Source organism: Chiloscyllium plagiosum, chromosome 18 (genome assembly GCF_004010195.1).
Source record: "Chiloscyllium plagiosum isolate BGI_BamShark_2017 chromosome 18, ASM401019v2, whole genome shotgun sequence".
Taxonomy (NCBI): Eukaryota; Metazoa; Chordata; class Chondrichthyes; order Orectolobiformes; family Hemiscylliidae; genus Chiloscyllium; species Chiloscyllium plagiosum.
Window position 1 is genome coordinate 19307407 of NC_057727.1, and position 19764 is coordinate 19327170.

At 38.5% G+C, this 19764-nt stretch overlaps 1 protein-coding gene across 5 annotated transcripts in view; it reads right to left on the reverse strand.

Annotated features, from left to right (window-relative positions):
* Window positions 1-19764, reverse strand: part of nisch (nischarin) — a 70575-nt gene that overhangs the window by 41998 nt on the left and 8813 nt on the right. For all 5 annotated transcript variants that reach the window (XM_043707875.1, XM_043707876.1, XM_043707877.1 and 2 more), the window contains exons 3-8: window positions 16479-16661; window positions 14295-14343; window positions 10736-10899; window positions 10170-10265; window positions 6038-6133; window positions 3051-3203 (exon numbers count right to left, since the gene is read on the reverse strand). In XM_043707875.1, the coding sequence (XP_043563810.1) occupies window positions 3051-3203; window positions 6038-6133; window positions 10170-10265; window positions 10736-10899; window positions 14295-14343; window positions 16479-16661 (741 nt within the window). The remainder of the gene's footprint in view (window positions 1-3050; window positions 3204-6037; window positions 6134-10169; window positions 10266-10735; window positions 10900-14294; window positions 14344-16478; window positions 16662-19764) is intronic.

Here is a 19764-nt window from a genome sequence, read left to right on the forward strand (position 1 = left end):
GCAATCTTCTTCCTGACCTCTCCGTCCCCACCCCACTCTGGCCTATCACCTTCACCTTGACCTCCTTCCACCTATCGCATTTCCAACGCCCCTCCCCCAAGTCCCTCCTCCCTACCTTTTATCTTAGCCTGCTGGACACACTTTCCTCATTCCTGAAGACGGGCTTATTCCCGAAACGTTGATTCTCCTGTTCCTTGGATGCTGCCTGACCTGCTGTGCTTTTCCAGCAACACATTTTCAGCTATAAAAACAGTAAGGACCTACTGAATTCAAATCTAACAAAACAAGAATGATGGAAGCGCTACCACTACATTCTGGTGCATTTAAACTTTGAACAAAGTTTGAAACTGAAATTCATCAATTGGATGGGGTGAAGTTAAAGCCTCTGGGGAAAAAGATCTGAGGACTTATTATATCATTTTGTTGAAGAATATCAACTAACTAGATGTGAGAACAGCATTAGTAAATACAAACATGAGAAATAGAAGACTAGATCATACCAAACAATGGTGACACACAATGGTGACCAATCTTCTCACTCAAATCAATTTTCTCTCCCACTAATTAGTCATAAATTCCAAGGCATTAAAAATGTACCAGTCTCAACCTTAAACACAACGGTGCATACATAACCACTAGAGTAGACAATTTCAAAAACACACAATCCTCTAATGAACAGATTTCTCACCTCTGACCAAATGATCAATCGTGAGGCTATGATCCCATATTTCACATTCGTCAACCAGAGAAATAACCTCTTTGTACTCTCGCAAGTAACGCCATAATATTGAACCTTTCAATTAGTTCACCTCTCATTCTTTAAAGCCTAGAGATTATTGGCCCAGTTTACTCTGTCTCTCACCCTAAGGCAACCTTGTCAATCCAGAAAACAATCAGGTGAATCTTCACTGTTATTATCATCAACACAAGGGCGGCACGGTGGCACAGTGGTTAGCACTGCTGCCTCACAGCGCTAGAGACGCGGGTTCAATTCCAGCCTCAGGCGACTGACTGTGTGGAGTTTGCACATTCTCCCTGTGTCTGCGTGGGTTTCCTCCGGGTGCTCCGGTTTCCTCCCACAGTCCGAAGATGTGCAGGTCAGGTGAATTGGCCATGCTAAATTGCCCGTAGTGTTAGGTAAGGGGTAAATGTAGGGGTATGGGTGGGTTGCGCTTCGGCGGGGCGGTGTGGACTTGTTGGACCGAAGGGCCTGTTTCCACACTGTAAGTAATCTAATCTAATCTAATTTAATCTAAAAAAAACACAAATACCGTATATCTTTCGATGTAGAAATCAAAATCTTGGTCAGTATTCTAGGTGTAGTCTCAACAAAACAAACATTTTATTAAGATTTCCCAACTCCAATGCTCCAGTTCCCTTGTGACAATGACCAACATGCAATTTGCCTTTATAATTGCATGCTAAATATCCAAGGGCAAATCTTCAGCCAAATGATGCTTCGAGAAGAATTCTACAACAAAAGTACTGATTTCAACTTATGAAAATGTTCAGGTTCATAAGTAAACTGGTCACCATATGAGAAATATACTGAGCAACAGGGATAAAAGGAGCTAACGACATTGGTTTATTTTAGAGGGGGAAAAATCCCATTTCAAACTATTGAATATAAAAAATTTGTTGAATATTCTTGGAATTCTTCTAATATGAAGGGCCACAATAATCTGTCATTATTTTCTTTTTGTTATCAAAGGTGACAACTTTTTTAATGCATACTCATTTATTGTGTATTCTAACGTGCCTATGGAGTCCGAATCCAGGCAAGCGGTGTAGACAAAGAAGTATTGTTTGATTTTGTTGGAACTCTAAATCTTGTCTTTTATCTTTAGTTACCTATATTCTTTGCTGGTAAAATTAAACAACGCCATCACATGATTGCATTCCAGACAGCCCTTTCACATGGACTTTTCTCAAGAGTCTGTAGCGGACAAGGCAAACTTCCTGAGGTTTGCCTCAAGGCATCTTGATTCTTAAGCTTTGTCCACCTTGCAGGCAGTGGCCAAGATGTGAATGCAGACTACCTGAAGGATTTCATACCCGGTCATTCATACCGTAAGCCCACTCCATTGGAGTTAGGCACTGATGACGACTAATTATTGAGAGAATTATTGCCAAATGATGACAGAGCTCCCTCATTTTCACATGATGCCATATCTAATTTCTCTCAAAGAACAGGCAAGCAGCATCACAACTAGACATCCCTTAGGAGGTCAAAATTAACTAAACTCAATTGTGAAACTTACTTCCCTGTATGTTCAACTAAGGTGGGAAAAGAGTACAGAGTCTGGAAAAAGTTCGCATATTCAATCAAGTAATGTAATTATGTCACAACAAAAAGAAAGCATATCAAAGACACTTCTCATTGCAAATGGACAAAAAAAATTACAAACTGACCTATGCCTCTGCAAGGATCAAATAGACAATTGCAACTATTAGAATGTCATACCATAGCAGTAAGCTTTACAATTATAACTTAATTCATCATAACTTTCAGATTTTCTTGCAACTCCACTATATTTTATCAAATCTATAGACAAGCATGTCGACTTGAAAGCAATTAGCAGGTTTACAGAAAGTTAAATGGCAAATGTAGAACTGGTTCCAAATTTATTACATACCAAGTTCAACCTCATTGTTTTATAAAAAAGGAATGCATAGGAATTTTATACATAAAAGTCTATTTTTTTTCTCTCAATCCCATACTGGTATATAAGTCATATTTTTAAGAGGCAAATAATATTTAAATTCTAGGATTCGGAGAGACTTATTTGCAATAATTTGTCTTTATACAAGACTTAAATCTGTACAGGAACACTCGCCATGGTGCTTGATGAGCTGTTATGATGGGTTGAAAGGAATTTGATGGAACACTTAGTTTTTCTGCCTCTCTCAGGAGGTGCAGGGAATTTCCGGAAAGAAAAAATAATCAATAGTTTGAAGCACAGATGTCGCCAGCTGAGATATGGGAGTCACCATAAATGGACCTAAAGAGCCTCAATTTGAATGCATAAAAATGAACCATTTTTCCTTACCACAGATTCGTCAATATTTGATATCTGGTTACGACTCATATCAAGTGTGGTCAGCATATTCCATCTTGGGACCACAGCAGCAACTGGATGCTCAGAAGCCACCCCCTCCACTTCCCACTGTTCAAATTCAGAAGCCTCTGGTACAAGCATATCCTGATTAAAACACAAGTTTATCATCCTGATTAATACACATTTATCATCATATAACTTATAAAAGGTGGAGATTGCCATCACTTAAATCACAGAAACAATGAAGAATTTCCAATTTAAAAATTTCCTCAAAATATAAAAACCTTTTCCATTGCACAAAAAAGTTAACTTTTTAAATTGTCTCACTTAATTTGCAACATGGCATTTTGATTATTTCTTCTTTCAGTCTTATAGATTTGGTCCTAGGTGTTTGACATCACTATTTGCAGTAATGTGATTGATAATGATTTTATTAATGATTAATGATGTTAAACAGCTGAACGAGAGTCTTGACAAGAACAAGGGCAGCAAGACATGGGAATACCATGGAGAAGGAGAGGACTGCAGATGCTGGAGATCACAGTCAGAAGTATGGTGCTGGAAAAGCACAGGGCAGGCAGCATCCAAGGAGCAGGAGAATCAACATTTCAGGTAAAAGTCCTTCATAAGGAATGAGGCTTAATGAAATCAAGTTCTGTGAGGGAGTGGAAAGATAAATGGGGGGGGGGCCAAGGCTATTGAGAATGCGATAGGTAGGTGGATGTGGGGGTAGTGATGATAGGTCAGAGAGGAGGGAGGAGCGGATAGGTGGGAACAAAGATGGACAGGAGGGACAGGTCACAAGGGCGTTGCAAAGTTGGAATTTGGATCTGGAATAAGGTAGGGGGAGGGAAAATGAGGAAACTGGTGAAATCCACATTGATCCCCTGTGGTTCTAGGGTCCCAAGGTGGAAGATGAGGCATTCTTCCTTCAGGTGTCAGGTGGTTAGGGTATGGCGATGGAGAAGGCCCAGGACCTGCATGTCCTTGGCAGAGCGGGAGGGGGGGTTGAAGTCTTTGGCCAAGGGCGGTGGGGTCGGTTGGTGCGGGCGTCCTGGAGATGTTCTCTGAAACGTTCTGCAAGTAGGCGCCCTGTCTCCCCAATGTAGAGGAGACCGCATCGAGAGCAACGGATACAGTAAATGACACGGGTGAAAGTGCAGGTAAACCTCTGATTGACGTGGAAGTGAGGAGGAGGGGAGGTGTGGGCACAGGTTTTACAATTCCTGTGGTGGCAGGGGAAGGTACCGGGAGGGTAGGTGGAGGATGTGGACCTAACAAGAGAGTCACGGAGGGAACAGTCTTTACAGAAGACAGATAGGTGTGGGTAGGGATATATATCTCTGGTGGTAGAGTCCATTTGTAGGTGGCAGAAATGGCAGAGGCTGATACGATGTACACAGGAGGTTGGTGGGGTGTTGCGGTTGGAGGGGTGGGGTTCGAGGGTGGAGGTGTGAGCAGTGGATGAGATGCACTGGAGAGCATCATCGACCACGTGGAAGAGGAAATTGCGGCCTTTGAAGGAGGCGGTTATCTGGTGTGTTCTGTGGTGGAACTGATCCTCCTGGGAGCAGGTGCGGTGGAGGTGGAGGAACTGGGAATAAGAGATCGCAATTTCACAGGAGGCAGGGTGGGAGGAGGTGTAGTCCAGGAAGCTGCGAGAGTCAGTGGGTTTGTAGAAGATATCCGTGTTGAGTGAGTCACCGTTGATGGGGATGAAGAGGTCCAGGAAGGGGACGAAGGTATCAGAGAAAATTCCACCTCCACCTTAGGTTCATCTGGACCACCTTAGACCCCTCATCAATGGTGACTGACTCAACACGGACATCTTCTACAAACCCACCTTCACTCAAAATGCTTCAGCCATGCCAAAACACTCCATTTGGCGTTAGTCATTTAGACTTTAGTGGTTCCAGAGGATGGCTCTGCACAATGTTCCCAAGCACAATGAAGAATACAAACAAACAAGGAGTAAATATTCAGCACCTCAGTCATTTAATGTGATCAAGGTTGATCTAATTGTAACCTCAAATCCATCGTCTCAGGCTAAGCAGATGACCAATGTAACTCTCACAACCCAGGAGCAAATAAAATGAGTAAAAGTAGTTGTTGAGTAATTGTAGCTTTGCTTAAAATCATGCTTAATTTCACAGTTCACCTATTGCTAGAAATAATCTGCATTTGAAACGGATTTAAAGTCACTACGAGTTGTTTGGGATATTTTGTCAAAATTTCAATAGTTTATCATCATTTTTCTAGAAATACTCAGTGGCCTTTATCTAAGGAAAGCAAGTAATCTGCTATTTTACTTAATAGAATTCAGGAAGTGCTCAATCATCAGAATGACAAATCCCACTTGTTCCAGAGAAAGAATAGGCAGAAGAATGGAGGTCAGGTAGTGCAGAAACAGCTGCTAGAGGACAGAGAAAGGGGGAGGATGGCACCTTTCACCATCCTTTGCAGAATCAAATCACTTTCACCTGAATCTTCTCCACCAGAGTCTCCAGTGATAGGGTTAAGCACCTGTGCACCCTGAACCTTATTTCTAAACCATATTGAAATATTCCATTCTGTATCAGGCAAGATGCTGACACCTTCAAGTGAAGTAAGTGCATGCAAACTGCTGCACCACAAAATCTCTTCTAATCTGCACAAGTGCCGAACCACGTCTGTTTTATCATCCAGGTACATTTAAAACCATTGTAATCAGTCTGTTCCAAAAGTTCAGACTAAAACTAGACTTTCAAACAAGCAGACTCGGCATCTACTTCCACTCTTTCACAAAAATAAATCCTCAGCATGTTATTCATTGACTGCTAATTATTGCAACTCCACTGAAAAATAGTTTGAAACAGCACAGCCATTTTTCAATAAAATTATGTACCATCAGGCAAGGGATAAATCAAGCTAAAAGCGACTCAACATGTATATACAGATACACACAAGCATTCAAAGGCAGACAAAATGAGGGTCCATACTTTCATTGAAGCAGTGGTAAAAGCCACACTCATTGTTGCTAGTGAGTTCTTCAGTGAAGGAAGTCCAATAATTTGTTTAGCTTCACAGTTATTTATCTGTAACAATACAATACAAATGTTAAAAATCAAGACAGACAGGATCACAATAGAGGCTAAATCAATTATTAAACACCATTCATCCTATAACATTTTCAAATTATCAGTTTTGCCAGACAGGCAAATAAACCAAAGTTTTCATGTTTATATTTCTATGGGCCCACCTACTTCCACATCCTTCAAACTCTTTTCCCTTGATCATCTATTTTTTAAAAAATTTATTTAATTATCAACCGATGCCACTTAGTGCCTCAATCACTAGTTCTGCTAGCACATATCGCAACATTAAAAAAGGGTTTTCTACTTTGTCTTAAATCTCTTACATTTAACCTTATAACATTTTAGTTAGTCCCAGTATTCTGGCCCCTTGCAGTAACTGGAAACAGTATTCCAACCTACTCAACGTCAACTTTTCAAAATCTCAAGTTACTCTGTAAACTCCTTTGTTTGTAATGATATCTCAAAATATCAACGTTTTCAAGAGAAACTTCATCAAGATGGCAGCATAGTAGGGGTTTGCCTTTTTCTCTTTCCTTTTTCTTGTCTCTTTTTTTTCCTTTACTTACCTCTTGTCACAACTTGGCTGGCATCATTAGCGGAGAGGGATCCCAGCACGGACTCGTGGTGGCAGTTTACGACCCCAGAGCAGATTCAAAATGAATCCTTACTTACTTATCCAGGGCAAGCACAGGACCTAGCATCAGAATAGGCAGTTGCTACAGTGGCAGAAGCGACATCAGCAAGGTGGCAAAGGATCAGTGACATTGTCGTTAGTTGGGTCGGGTGCTCGCAGTGACAGACCGGTGATGGTCAGGCATCACGGAAACATCGACAAGATGGACCCAGCAGTGAGAGATATGAATCTGAGATCGATGGGTTCGGCACAGGCGGTGAGGCAGTGGCAGAGGAGATTTGAACCAGAAGCAAAAGATGGTTCCTGAAGAGTGGCAAATTCAACGTTGGTTGGTCCAGTGTAGGCAGCAGCAAGGCAGTGGAGGATGGGTGGCAATGCAGCTGTCATTGATGAGCTGGACTCTCTTTCAGCTCTATCTTTCTATTCTTTCTTTCTTCGAGGGCGGCACGGTGGCACAGTGGTTAGCACTGCTGCCTCACAGCGCCAGAGACCCGGGTTCAATTCCCACCTCAGGCGACTGACTGTGTGGAGTTTGCATGTTCTCCCCGTGTCTGCGTGGGTTTCCTCCGGGTGCTCCAGTTTCCTCCCACAGTCCAAAAATGTGCAGGTTAGGTGAATTGGCCAAGTTAAATTGCCCGTAGTGTTAGGTGAAGGGGTAAATGTAGGGGAATGGGTCTGGGTGGGTTGCGCTTCGGCGGGTTGGTATGGACTTGTTGGGCCGAAGGGCCTGTTTCCACACTGTAAGTAATCTAATCTAATTCTTTCTCTTATTCGTAAATTATTCAAAATGGCGCAGGATCATTGCAACAGTGGACATGATTTTCATTAAATTTTACTGTTTTTCTCACTGCAAAGTTCACATAATAAAAAAATTTGAATAAAGTTTCAAAGCTTAATTCAAATCTGCACTCTTTCAAATGACACTACGCTTCATGTCTCCACTGAATTCATAGAACATAGAAGAATACAGCGCAGTACAGGCCCTTTGGCCCTCGATGTTGCGCCGATCCAAGCCCACCTAACCTATACTAACCCACTATCCTCCATATACCTATCCAATGCCCGCTTAAATGCCCATAAAGAGGGAGAGTCCACCACTGCTACTGGCAGGGCATTCCATGAACTTACGACTCGCTGAGTGAAGAACCTACCCCTAACTTCAGTCCTATATCTACCCCCCCTTAATTTAAAGCTATGCCCCCTTGTAATACCCGACTCCATACGCGGGAAAAGGTTCACACTGTCAATCCTATCTAACCCCCTAATCATCTTGTACACCTCAATCAAGTCACCCCTAAACCTTCTTTTCCCTAATGAAAATAGCCCCAAGTGTCTCAGTCTTTCCTCATACGATCTTCCTTCCATACCAGGCAACATCCTGGTAAACCTCCTCTGCACCCGTTCCAGTGCCTCCACATCCTTCCTATAGTATGGCGACCAAAACTGCACACAATATTCCAGATGCGGCCGCACCAGAGTCTTATACAACTGCATCATGACCTCAGGACTCCGGAACTCAATTCCTCTATTGCTGATTCCTCTATTCCTCAATTCCTTTATTGCTTCCCTTGCTTTCCTGTAATCTCGAGTCCTAAAATTCACAAAGTACATAAGATCATTGCATACAGACTTACACCCAATTTAAAGTAAAAGGAATGTAGCTAAGAGATGCTCATGCAATTTTTCAAAACAGACATTAAATCTGGGAACAGCCTTTCCTCTTGTAGAGACTGCTCAGCACTGTTTGAAGAGCAGGGAAGTTCTTCCTGTATCCTGATCAGCATTTATCCTTCAACCACTGCTTCAAAAACAGATTAACTGCTCATTAATCTCTTTGCTGCCGGTAGAATTATTGTAAGGGTAATAGCCAAATAGAGATGCTTAGCTACAATTTCAAAAAGGCATTAGTGAGATCTCATTTGAAGTACTGTATACAGTTTCAGCCTCATTTAATAAATAATATAAATGCATTCACAAAAGTTAGCTCAACTGATATTGAGATCTAGGCGAAAGTGAGGACTGCAGATGCTGGAGATTAGAGTCGTGCTGGAAATGCACAGCAGGTCAGACAGCATCAGAGGATCAGGAAAAACAATGGTTTTGGGCAGGAGTCGTTCATCAGGAATGAGACTGGAATCCTCGGTGTTGGGGAGATAAATGGGAGGGGGTGGGGCTGGGATGTCAGTTGTTGATGGAGGTGGAGGGGTCTAGGAAGGTGGGGGGAGGAGGTGTTAGAGATGGTCCAGGTGAATTTAAGGTCGGGGTGGAATGTGTTGGTGAAATTGTAGCCGACAAACACACAGACATAGCTGGGACCCATGCAGGTGCCCATGGCTACCCCTTTCGTCTGGAGGAAGTGGGAGGATTCGAATGAAAAAGAGCCAGAACCTCATCCCCTCCCATTTATCTCTCCACCTCCAAGGCTTTCAGCCTCATTTCTGATGAAGGACTCCTGTCCAAAGCGTCGATTTTGATGTTCCACGGATGCTGCCCGACCTGCTGTGCATTTCCAACACCACTCTAATCTTGATATTGAGATATGGCAAGTAAGAAAGATCTAGTGAAGTTTAGAAGAATAAGAAGCATTTATGAAACAAACAAGATCTTGAGAGGATTTGAAACTGTTGATGGTGAAACTAGAAGTTGGGAATGCAGGTTAAAAATAGGCAATCTTCCAATTAAGAGAGAGATGAGGAGATACTCTGAGAACTGGGATCTTTGAAATCATCTTACTCAAAAGATGATGGAGCCAATTGCTAAATATCTTTGATAGAGAGGTAGATCAACCCTTGTTGGTCAAGCAGCTCAGGTTACCAAGGGTAAACGTGAAGATGGAGTTGAGGCCTCACAGTCAGATCTTACTGAATTGCATGGTGGACTGGAGGACTCAAATGGTTTACTACTACTCTTAAATAGTACATTTCGGTAAATTGTTTGCATGCATTCTCTGGAAACATGAATCATACTTCAACTGAGATGGAGAAGCTGTGAACAGCAACTTGCATTTATAATAAATCAAAATACAACAAAGCTGCATAAGATGATATCATGCTCAAGTTACACATGGAAGGAATTTCATTGATTACTGAGCATTCACTTTTGCATCCCACAACTTCTAGTAATTTGGACTGCATCCAGGGTGAGAGCAAGAAAAAAAAATCAATTTGATTCTTTCCTCGCAAATTTAATGACACTATTTCACTCAAACCAGCTACAACACCTTACTTTTTTGAGAGACTTATCTCAAGTCAACCAGAAATTAGTTTCCTTAAACATACAGACCCTGTCATATTATATCTCGACTGATTTACTGTTGGCTGGAAACTAAGGAAAACATGATTTAGAGAACTTTTTAAAACTCAAATTTAATATAAATTAACTCAATTACCCTCTTTTACTGACCTCAATTTGATGGACAGACTTGAAAATTGATAGATTGAATTTAAGGAGATGTTCTTCAATGTTACTGCTCCCAACAGATCCTCTGGTGCCTGTTATCTGTTACAAATGAAAATAATTTAAATGAAAAAAGCAGAGATATTGACAGTTTCTGCTGCATGAAAATGGAAGCTCTTCCCATGCCAAATTTAAACTTCAGCTGAATTGTTTACAAAGAGATACGAAATAGAGTTAAAGATTTCTTTTTAAATCAAGAAAGCAGCATTTTAAAGAAATGTAAAACAGGTCAATGCCATTCTCAAAACTGCCTGATCAAAAGGACAGAAACATAAAATGATTCACATTAATTCCAAAATATTCTATCCAGAAAACATTTAGGTTTAATAAGATTGTTTCATTTACAGTGTATGCTTTTTGCACCACAACAAACCTCATAAGCAACTAATTAAGTTATTGAGAAAACATTAACAGACATAAATCAAAATTTGCAAGCTATAAAAAGGACAGTGTAAATTCTGCCAGTTTATATTAGATTTTACTATTGCCTTTTTGAAATTATACATTTTTACCTTTAAATACTTAAGTCTACATGCAAAATCCAGGATGTGTCCAAGGTCAGTCTTGGCATCACCATTGGCACAGGTGGGACTGGCTAGTCTTAGCTGTTGAGTGATCGCATACAATTGTAGTGGTCGAAGACAAAAAGCTTCACCTACCAAGAGCAACTGTTCACCTATAAGAACGAATTAAGAATAAAAAAACATTTGGAAGTAAAAAAAAGCTAGAATACAAGTATGAATGGCATGTTGATTCAGAATTGGAAAATTTGCAAATATATTATTTATTATTTACACCCTGGTCAACCTTTCATGCTAATTCTTGAAATTACATCTCTTTCCTTCCTTCCTTCCTGGAAACAAGCATGCCAAGATGAGCAAGCTCCTGTAAAACACTATGGCAAGTTCAAAAGCTAGATGAAGACTTATCACTAATTTTCAGCTAAAAGGTTATCAGCTAGCTCTCTTTTCTGTCTTAGCCAGTGTTATAATCCTGAACAAGACCACCTAATTACTATACAATCCCAGATGGGAGCAGTAACTTATTAAAAGTAAACAAAGTTTGACATTACAGTTACTTACTAAGAGAATAAAGCACAAGATTCCATTGTTTTGAACAAAATAAACTTGACAAAGTTCAGCAAAGCGAAACAATACAACTTGACTCACAGAGCTAATTGGTAAACATGAAACAAAACAACCAAACATTTGCCTTGGAACTTTCTCAAAGTATTACAGACTGCCTCCATAATCATTTCTCTGAAGACTGCATTTTATTCATCCAAGAGATGAGGACATTGCTGACTAGGCCAGCATTTATTGCCCATCGTAGAGTTAACCATATTGCTGTGGGTCTGGAGTCACATGTAGGCCAGACCTGGTAAGGATGGCAGTTTCCTTCCATAAAGACATTAGTGAACCAAATAGGTTTTTTTTTTAAATCAGCAATGGATTCATGATCATCACCAGACTCTTAATTCCACCATCTGCCCTGGTGAGATTCAAATTCAGGTCCCAGAACATTACCTGGGTCTCTGGATTGACAGTTCAGTGATAATACTACTCAGCCATCACCTCCTCTAATACCTTAATATTCCAGGACTGGTCACAAGTAATGACCAGCACAATGTTAGCCTTTTAACTAAACAGTAAGACCAATAAAATTCTAACAGGACTAGACAGAACAAATTTAGGAAGCAAGTTCCTGATGATCAGACAGTCCAGAATCAGGAGTCACAGTCTAAGATTGTAGAGTAAACAAATTAGGATTGAGATTAGGAGAAATGCCCTTACCCAGGAAATGGTAATCCTATGTGACATCCTTGCCACAAAGTGATTGACGCTAGAATACTGGATATTTTCAAGAACAAAGTAGATTTCATTCTTAAGGCTGAAGAGCGTACAAGGGTATGGGAGAATGTGGGAAATAAGGCACTGAATAGGATGAACATCCATAACCATACTGAATGATGGTGTAGATTCAAAGAGCCAAATGGCCTACTCCTGTACTGATTTTCTATGACCACACTCTTAATTACTCCAAAGCCAGTTTTTCTCAGCTGCATCAAGAAAATACCTTATAAACTTCTATGCCGCAATTCTCAACTGCGCTAAATTATCAATAGTTCCCAGGAATTTATTTTCACCTCAAAATGTTCACAACATGGTATTGGTAAATAGCATGAGGCTGCAGAGCCACCTATCTGCAACTGCTCAGCTACATACAGAAAGTCTGAGATGATGGCTCTGACTAAAACTGGACTTTTGAATTGCTGTTCATGGAACTAGGAAAGATTACAAGTGACCAATAACACAGTCACAGTTGTACTACTCAGCAGAATCAAATGTAACTAGTCGTGGAACAGTCTGTGCTGAAGTTAGTGTAATCATGCATGGACAAAAAAATTATATTTTAATTACCATTCACATAAATGGCAAAATAAAAAAAAAATCGCTTACGGTATTATCAACAATAAGATGATAATTTAGTTAAAAATATGGCTGTGATGATTTAGCTGTTAAACCCGATAAAACTGTCACTCAAGTATATTTTACGGGGAACTGGTTTAGTAAGAGAAACTTAAGTAAATGTGGTTGTTTTCTAACTCTTGATCAATCATACAGCAACTGTAATTGCTTCTAAATTTTGTTTCTACCTCAGGAAAACCCACAAGTAACTTGTTTGCACTTTATCAGGCAAAACAAAAAGCCACCTTGTATCTGTAATAAAGTAACACTGAGAATGAGATTGTTAGCCATAATGTTTTTCATATGTACTAGAATGTTAAGGTTAGTCACATTATACCATGCAGCATAAAATGTAAGGAATATTGTTGAGCCTTTATCCCTCTCAAGGTGGGAAAGAAAATTGAGGTATCAGTTACAAAATGGTGCTCCTTATCTTTTGTTTGTCATTTAGTGCAATGTTGTGATCCTGGTGACGGTACTACTGGACAAATCAAATCACAGTATCTTTTACAACAGAATTTTATCATATAAAAGGACAAAAATCAAAAAAAATTATCTAGATATAGAATTAGGAAAAAATCTTAAGTCACCCAACAAAAAAAAACTTAATTTATCCCCAAACACCAATCAACCAAGTAACCTCGACAACAAATCTTGAATGTTAATTTAACTGACTTTGCTCAATTCTTTCCTCTGAATTTTGTGGTCTTCTTAAATGAATACTCTCAAAACCAAGAGTTCAGACTCTCTCAGCATTTTAAGAACCTTCAAACTTCTGGGGGAAAAAAAATACAAATCACTGCTAGTTGACAAGTTGCACAAACTAAACACTTCTACTGAGGTAACTGTGCTTTCCCTGACCTGTTCTGTTCTTTTTGTTGTAATGCATCTGGCTTCAGTCAGGTATCCTCTAAAGTGCCCAAAAACCTTTAAACACTGGGTTTTTCCTAAGCTTATAAAAACACTGATTATCCTAAACTTCAAAAAAAACCAAGCTAATGGTCCTTGATATTTTCCTCACCTGTCAGAAACCACCACAGAATTAATAATCATCCATTAACACTCCAGGAATTCCCTGTTGTTAACATCTATTGAATTATGTCACTTTTCTGGAAAGAATGTCTGACCTACATTTATTCTTTTCAGAAACACTTCAGAAAAGTAATCAAGCCTATTTGCCACTACTTTAAAATTCTAATGTTCTAAAGGGCATGATTTCAAATCCCACCGTGGCAGATGGTGGGATTTGACATCAATAAAAATATTAAATAAAAAGTTAATCTATTGGCAACCATGTGACCATTGTCAACGGTTATAAAAACCTATCTGGTTTACTAATGTCCAAACCTGGTCTGCACTACATATGATTCCAGTTCCACAGCAATGTGATTGTTGCTTTAGAATTAGAGTTACAAGTGGGGACTAAATGCTGGCCAAGCCACCACCACCCAGTTCCCAAGTCCAAATGTAAAAAATAACTTCAATACACGTGCTTCATTACTAACATAATGAAATTATTGCAGTCTTAACAAAGACACCAGGCAGAAGACATTTGCAATAGCATTATGTCAAAACGTTTAAAATTCAGAATCAACAAGCATACCTTTGTGAAACAGTTGTTCAGCAAGGGCAGCCGTAATGCCATTTATCTCCTATGAAAGGAAACAGAATTAAAAAGATTTATACGTTTAACCAAGTTTTACATAGGTAGATAATTATTAAGAATCATACATTTTTCCAAAGTTGATTCTTCACCTATTTCAAAATGAGAATTTTTTTTGTCACAAACCAACTTTGTGAATGCAAAAACATAAAAGCCTGTCTCCGGAATTTAGAGAGTGTTCAGTCAGTGATTAACTACTCCTTTAGTGGCGTATTTTAAAATCAATGTGATATTCTGAAAGCTGAGAAGATCTTAGAATTATTCCTCATAAATCAGCATTGTGAGACAAAGAGAGGCAAAGATCATTTAGAACATTTCTTTGTAAAACCAGCATTAGTTATGCATGACTTATAAATATGCTCTGCTTCACAAATACCTAATAGATCTTATAAGATTAAGATTTCTCTTACATATTACAAATGGACTTCCAGGGAATTTTATGTCAGTCTATTGAGTAACCAATGATCTGGTTGAAATGATGAACTTTTATTACATCAGATATTGATAAATGAAACTAAAATAGATTACTGGTGTATATAATTTCAATTTGAGTGTTTAAAGTGTTAATACCACAAAAAGAAAGATTGATTTCAGCCTGGAATTTATTTAATTATGGACAGAAAAGGTTTGTTCTTGAGGTATTATCACTAGACTAGTACTGAGTTGTCTGACTAGCCACGATCATAATGAATGGTGCAGCATGCTCTATTTTTCTTTGCTTTCTATAATACTGACTATATTATCTAGCTCCAAGGGTGAAAGCAAATTTCAGCACCTTAAGTATCTTAAAGTTGCATTTTACGTTTGGAAAATAAAGCAATCTTATAAACAGTAAAGACATTTGGAGGACTTTTAAAAGAAGGGAAATTGAAGGCAAGGATATTGTAACGTGTAGCTTTAAAAAAAAACTTTAAAAATGTCACATTGACAATCACCTGATGAAGGGTCAGCACTCTGAAAGCTAGTGCTTCCAAATAAACCTGTTGGTCTATAACCTGGTGTTGGGTGATTTTTAAACTTTGCCCACAGGAGAATTGTGTATTCTGGATTACAGTCTCTCCTATTGGAATAAATAAAACCTAGATTGCTCCAGAGGTCTGATGGAAATAGTGCAGATTTACCAGAGGGGTGTAGAGTTGAAAGAGTTTAGATATAGAAAATTAGTGAGGTGTGTACTTTTTCAACAGAAAAAAAATTTGATACACATACAAAGTTACTGTATTTGTACGTGTTAAGAAACTTTTCATTTCAAGTATAGAGGATAAGCAAGTTATGCAAGAAAATCTAGGACATTAGTGTCAGGTATAACACTGCTTATTGAGAATTGTATTGTTACTTGACTAATAAGAAGAGTGAACTAAATAACTGAAAGCATGTATAGCAAACAATTATCCACAAGTTGAGTGAGTCAATAAAAGGTTTTTCTTGATTTACATGAGTTTTATTATAAATCTAATTTAACTTAGTCACATATTAGTTTTCATCTTTCCAATCTGGTCCCTTCACTTGCCAGAAGAGAACATTCTACTGGGCTCTCAAGTACAAAGTCCAATGAGTATAACTTGCTCTCAGTCAAATTAGGAACTTTCCTGACTGTCCCTTAAAAGACCTGCATTTCTACCATTGACAACCTGTATCAAATTTTACCAGAACTATTTGGTAATTTTGTCTTTTTTAAAAAGATCGATAATCTGAAAGAGTGGCTATAAACTGTCAGATTATCACAACTGCTTTGTTGGCATCATTTGAGAAGGAAATAAGCCATCCTTACCCTATTTAGCATATATAAATGTAGTCAGACACCAACATGGAGTTCTTAACTGCCTTCTGGATGTGACCAAGCAAGCCACTCATGCATCAAATTTCTGCATACAGCAGTTTAAGAAGAATCAAAGTATTTTATTGTGGCAAGTAAGAATGGGAAACATTACCAATGACAGTAATATCTACTGAGAGCATTTTTAAAATTTGTGATGGATTGGGGAGGAGAAAGCCTGCACATTAATCTATCTTAAACTTAATAAATGCATTTATCAATACAAACAATTAATTATGTCAAACGTGCAAAACCAAGTGCTTAAGCACCAAATATAGAGTACAAGAAATTTACACTCAAAAACTTACATATAGATGAAAATTCAGAAAGAATGATAAGACTTTTGGTGCAGCAAATGGGAACTTTGCTATAAGCATTTGCAAATAGACTTCTAATTCTTTCTGCCTTTTTTCTACAAATGTTTTGGATTTTTTGCCAATGATCTTCTTTGGTGGAAGGAGGTTTTTGTCAATCTTCTTTTCCGCAGTCAGCTAAAACAGAATAAAGATGTTAGAGAACACATTTCTTGAGAGTGAATTGACAGTTGTTTTGGTACATTTCTTTTTTATTTGATTGATTTATTGTCACATGCACCTAAGTACAGTGAAAAGCTTTGTTTACAAGCAGTACAGGCAGATCATAACTGTACAATTAGTAACCACAGGAAACTCCACAAAGTTATGGTGTCTTTGCATTTTTACATAAAGCAAAGGCATCTGTTCCAAGTGCAAAGCATTCTCTAAAGTATGAGGAAATGGGAACCAACAAGTACTTTGCAACATGATAATTACAGGTAGAGCAACTTGTTGGAGCAGTGAAGAATAACTGATTTCACTAATTAATGGCAGGTATAGAAAACAACTAAAATGATACAGAACCAAGTGGAAGTGGGTTTTATCCCTAAAAGATAGATTATATTCCATTAATTATGGAAGGTTCATCATCGAAGTGTGCCTCAGGGGTTGACAGATAAGGGGGGGGGGGGAGAAGAGAGCTTCTGTTCGGAAGAGCAATCAACTTCAGATTGAAGAAAATTCCACCCACTGCCCTTGGAAAATACTTCAATCTGTTTCGTGCACTAAATTTTCCATGATTAACCTTGGAATTAAAGTATAATTTTATCTTAAACATTAAAAAACATTCAGAGCAAGTGGAAATAATATAGCTTTGGAACAACTAAGTCCTAACAGCCCACATGTAACGAGACTCAATACTGACCTGACTCAGCCAGCATGAGTCGTAATTGTTTCCTCTCAGATGGGCAATTCTACTCCGCACAGAAATACCACCTGACCATTAAAGCTATCAAAAGATTGGAAGCATACACATGACTAGCCCAATATCACTCAGTGACTTCTCCTGGGAAGCATGAATTTGATAAGCAAGTCTCTAAAAAGGGGCAGCACCACTTCTGCATATCAAGGGACAGTCAATAAATGCACCCACATTCCAAGAAGAAAACAATTTTCCACTTTAACTATTAATGCAACATTTTCAAATTAAGATTTTTAAAAATTAAAATATTATGAAGAAGTCGCAGAAATAACAGGAGGAGGTCACTGTTCCCCACTTTGCTGTGCCAGCTTAGAATCATAGTCTGCCCAGTAGGGATTCTATCTGCACTGACACCCCAACCCCACACCAATCCCCATAACCCCACATTTCCCATGGCTAATTCACCTCGCCTACACAACTCTGGGCACTATGAGCAATTTAGCGTGGCCAATCCATCTATCCTGCACATTTTTAGACTCTGGGACAAAACTTGAGATTAGAAGAAACCCACACAGATACAAGGAGAGCCTTCAAACTCCACATAGACAGTACCCAAGCTGGAACCAAATCCAGGTTCTTGGTACCGTGAGGCAACATTGCCAACCACTAAGCAACCAGCATTCGAAGACTCAAGGTCAATTAATTTTATATAGTACTTCAAATCAATGTTGCCTATAGCCATAAAAGATATACAGGACCAAAAAACTAGAAGTACAAAGCAATGCCTCATTATTTGACTCAATAGAAATACTTGTAAAACAGTCCTCTACATTTTATATTTTTCAGTCAGAACTCTTATAAAATTACATTTCCTTGTTGTTTTATTCAATAGTCTTCCCTTAAACAATTTAGCCAATAATTTTCAAGCATGTTGCATTTCTGCATTACAATCCACAGGAAAACATTGCAAAATCTCTATCTGTGCAAAGAACATTCACCTTAATTTATTTTTCTGTAGATAATCCAGCATTTTGCCTTTCATTTCAAATTTATCAGTATTTAAAACAATCCTTTCTATCTTTGGTAATCTTCTCAACTTGTGTCTTAATCTTCACTGCTACACTTGAAAACATTCCAATTTACTCAAACCTGTGTATAACTATTACCATGTATTCCCAATAATACTCAAAAACCTTCCATGTTTCCCCAGTGTCATACAGTTATACAGCACAGAAACAAACTCAATCTTTTCTTTAATTGAGTGCCAGGATCTAGATATAATAATTTAGCTGTAGCTTGGCCAATATCTTGTTCAAAGTACTTTTATTTTCGATACCCCATATATAATAAACACAGAATCCCATTCTTCTTAAATTTTTAATAAGAATTTATCTTTGCTTTCCAATCTGTGTTCCAAATGTACATTCGAAAAATGCCTTGGCATATTTATGTCAAAGACAAAAACCCAAATCTTTTGCTGCTGTGAAAATGTACTGTGCTACAGTTCCCCACGCCAAACTGCAACTGCGAACACTCCACCCACTCTATCCTATTCATACCCTCTTGCAATTTCATCCAATATTCATTTACTGTAGCCCTTAATTTGATATCCCATGTGCTCATATCCAAATAATATAATATACAGGCTAAGGAAGGTAGGTAACTTCAGCAGAGGTTAATGGGGCATATCAGTATCCACACACTCCTGTATAGTTTGCTATCCATGCAGATATATTTGTCTTAGTTTATTTTTAAAGTTTCCTACTGGCACTTTACTAACCACCTGAAAATCCACAAGCAAAATGAATCGCACATTCCTCTTAGTTAATAAATTCAGATTCCCTCAAAAAAATTCAATCAAACACTATCTGTCCTTTAGAAACTCATGACAACAAACCTGGATTAGGCTAAGCCTCCATGAGTACTAAATTTCATAACATTTTATATATACTTTTGAGTAAACTTCTGGAATGAAGAAAAATAATTACTTTTTTGGTTTTACACAGTTGCACCCTCTTTCCCAAGGGCACAATATCTACAACTCTCCAGGCTTTTTTAAGCACTAACACCACCTTAAAAAAATTGTTTCCTTAAGGATTGGAATACATATGTGGGTTTAGTAACATTAATTTTTGATATAGGTTTGCTCGCTGAGCTGGAAGGTTCATTTCCAGACTTTTGGTCACCATACTAGGTAACATCTTCAAGAAATCCAAACATATAAATAGAAAGCAAGAATCATGTACACTGCTTCGCCTGAGGCCCACTGAACATGTTACACAGTATGGTGATGAAACGTCGAGAAATGAACCTCCCAGCTTAGCGAGCAAACCTATATCCAGAGATTCAACCTGAGCTACAAATCTTCTCAAAACTCAC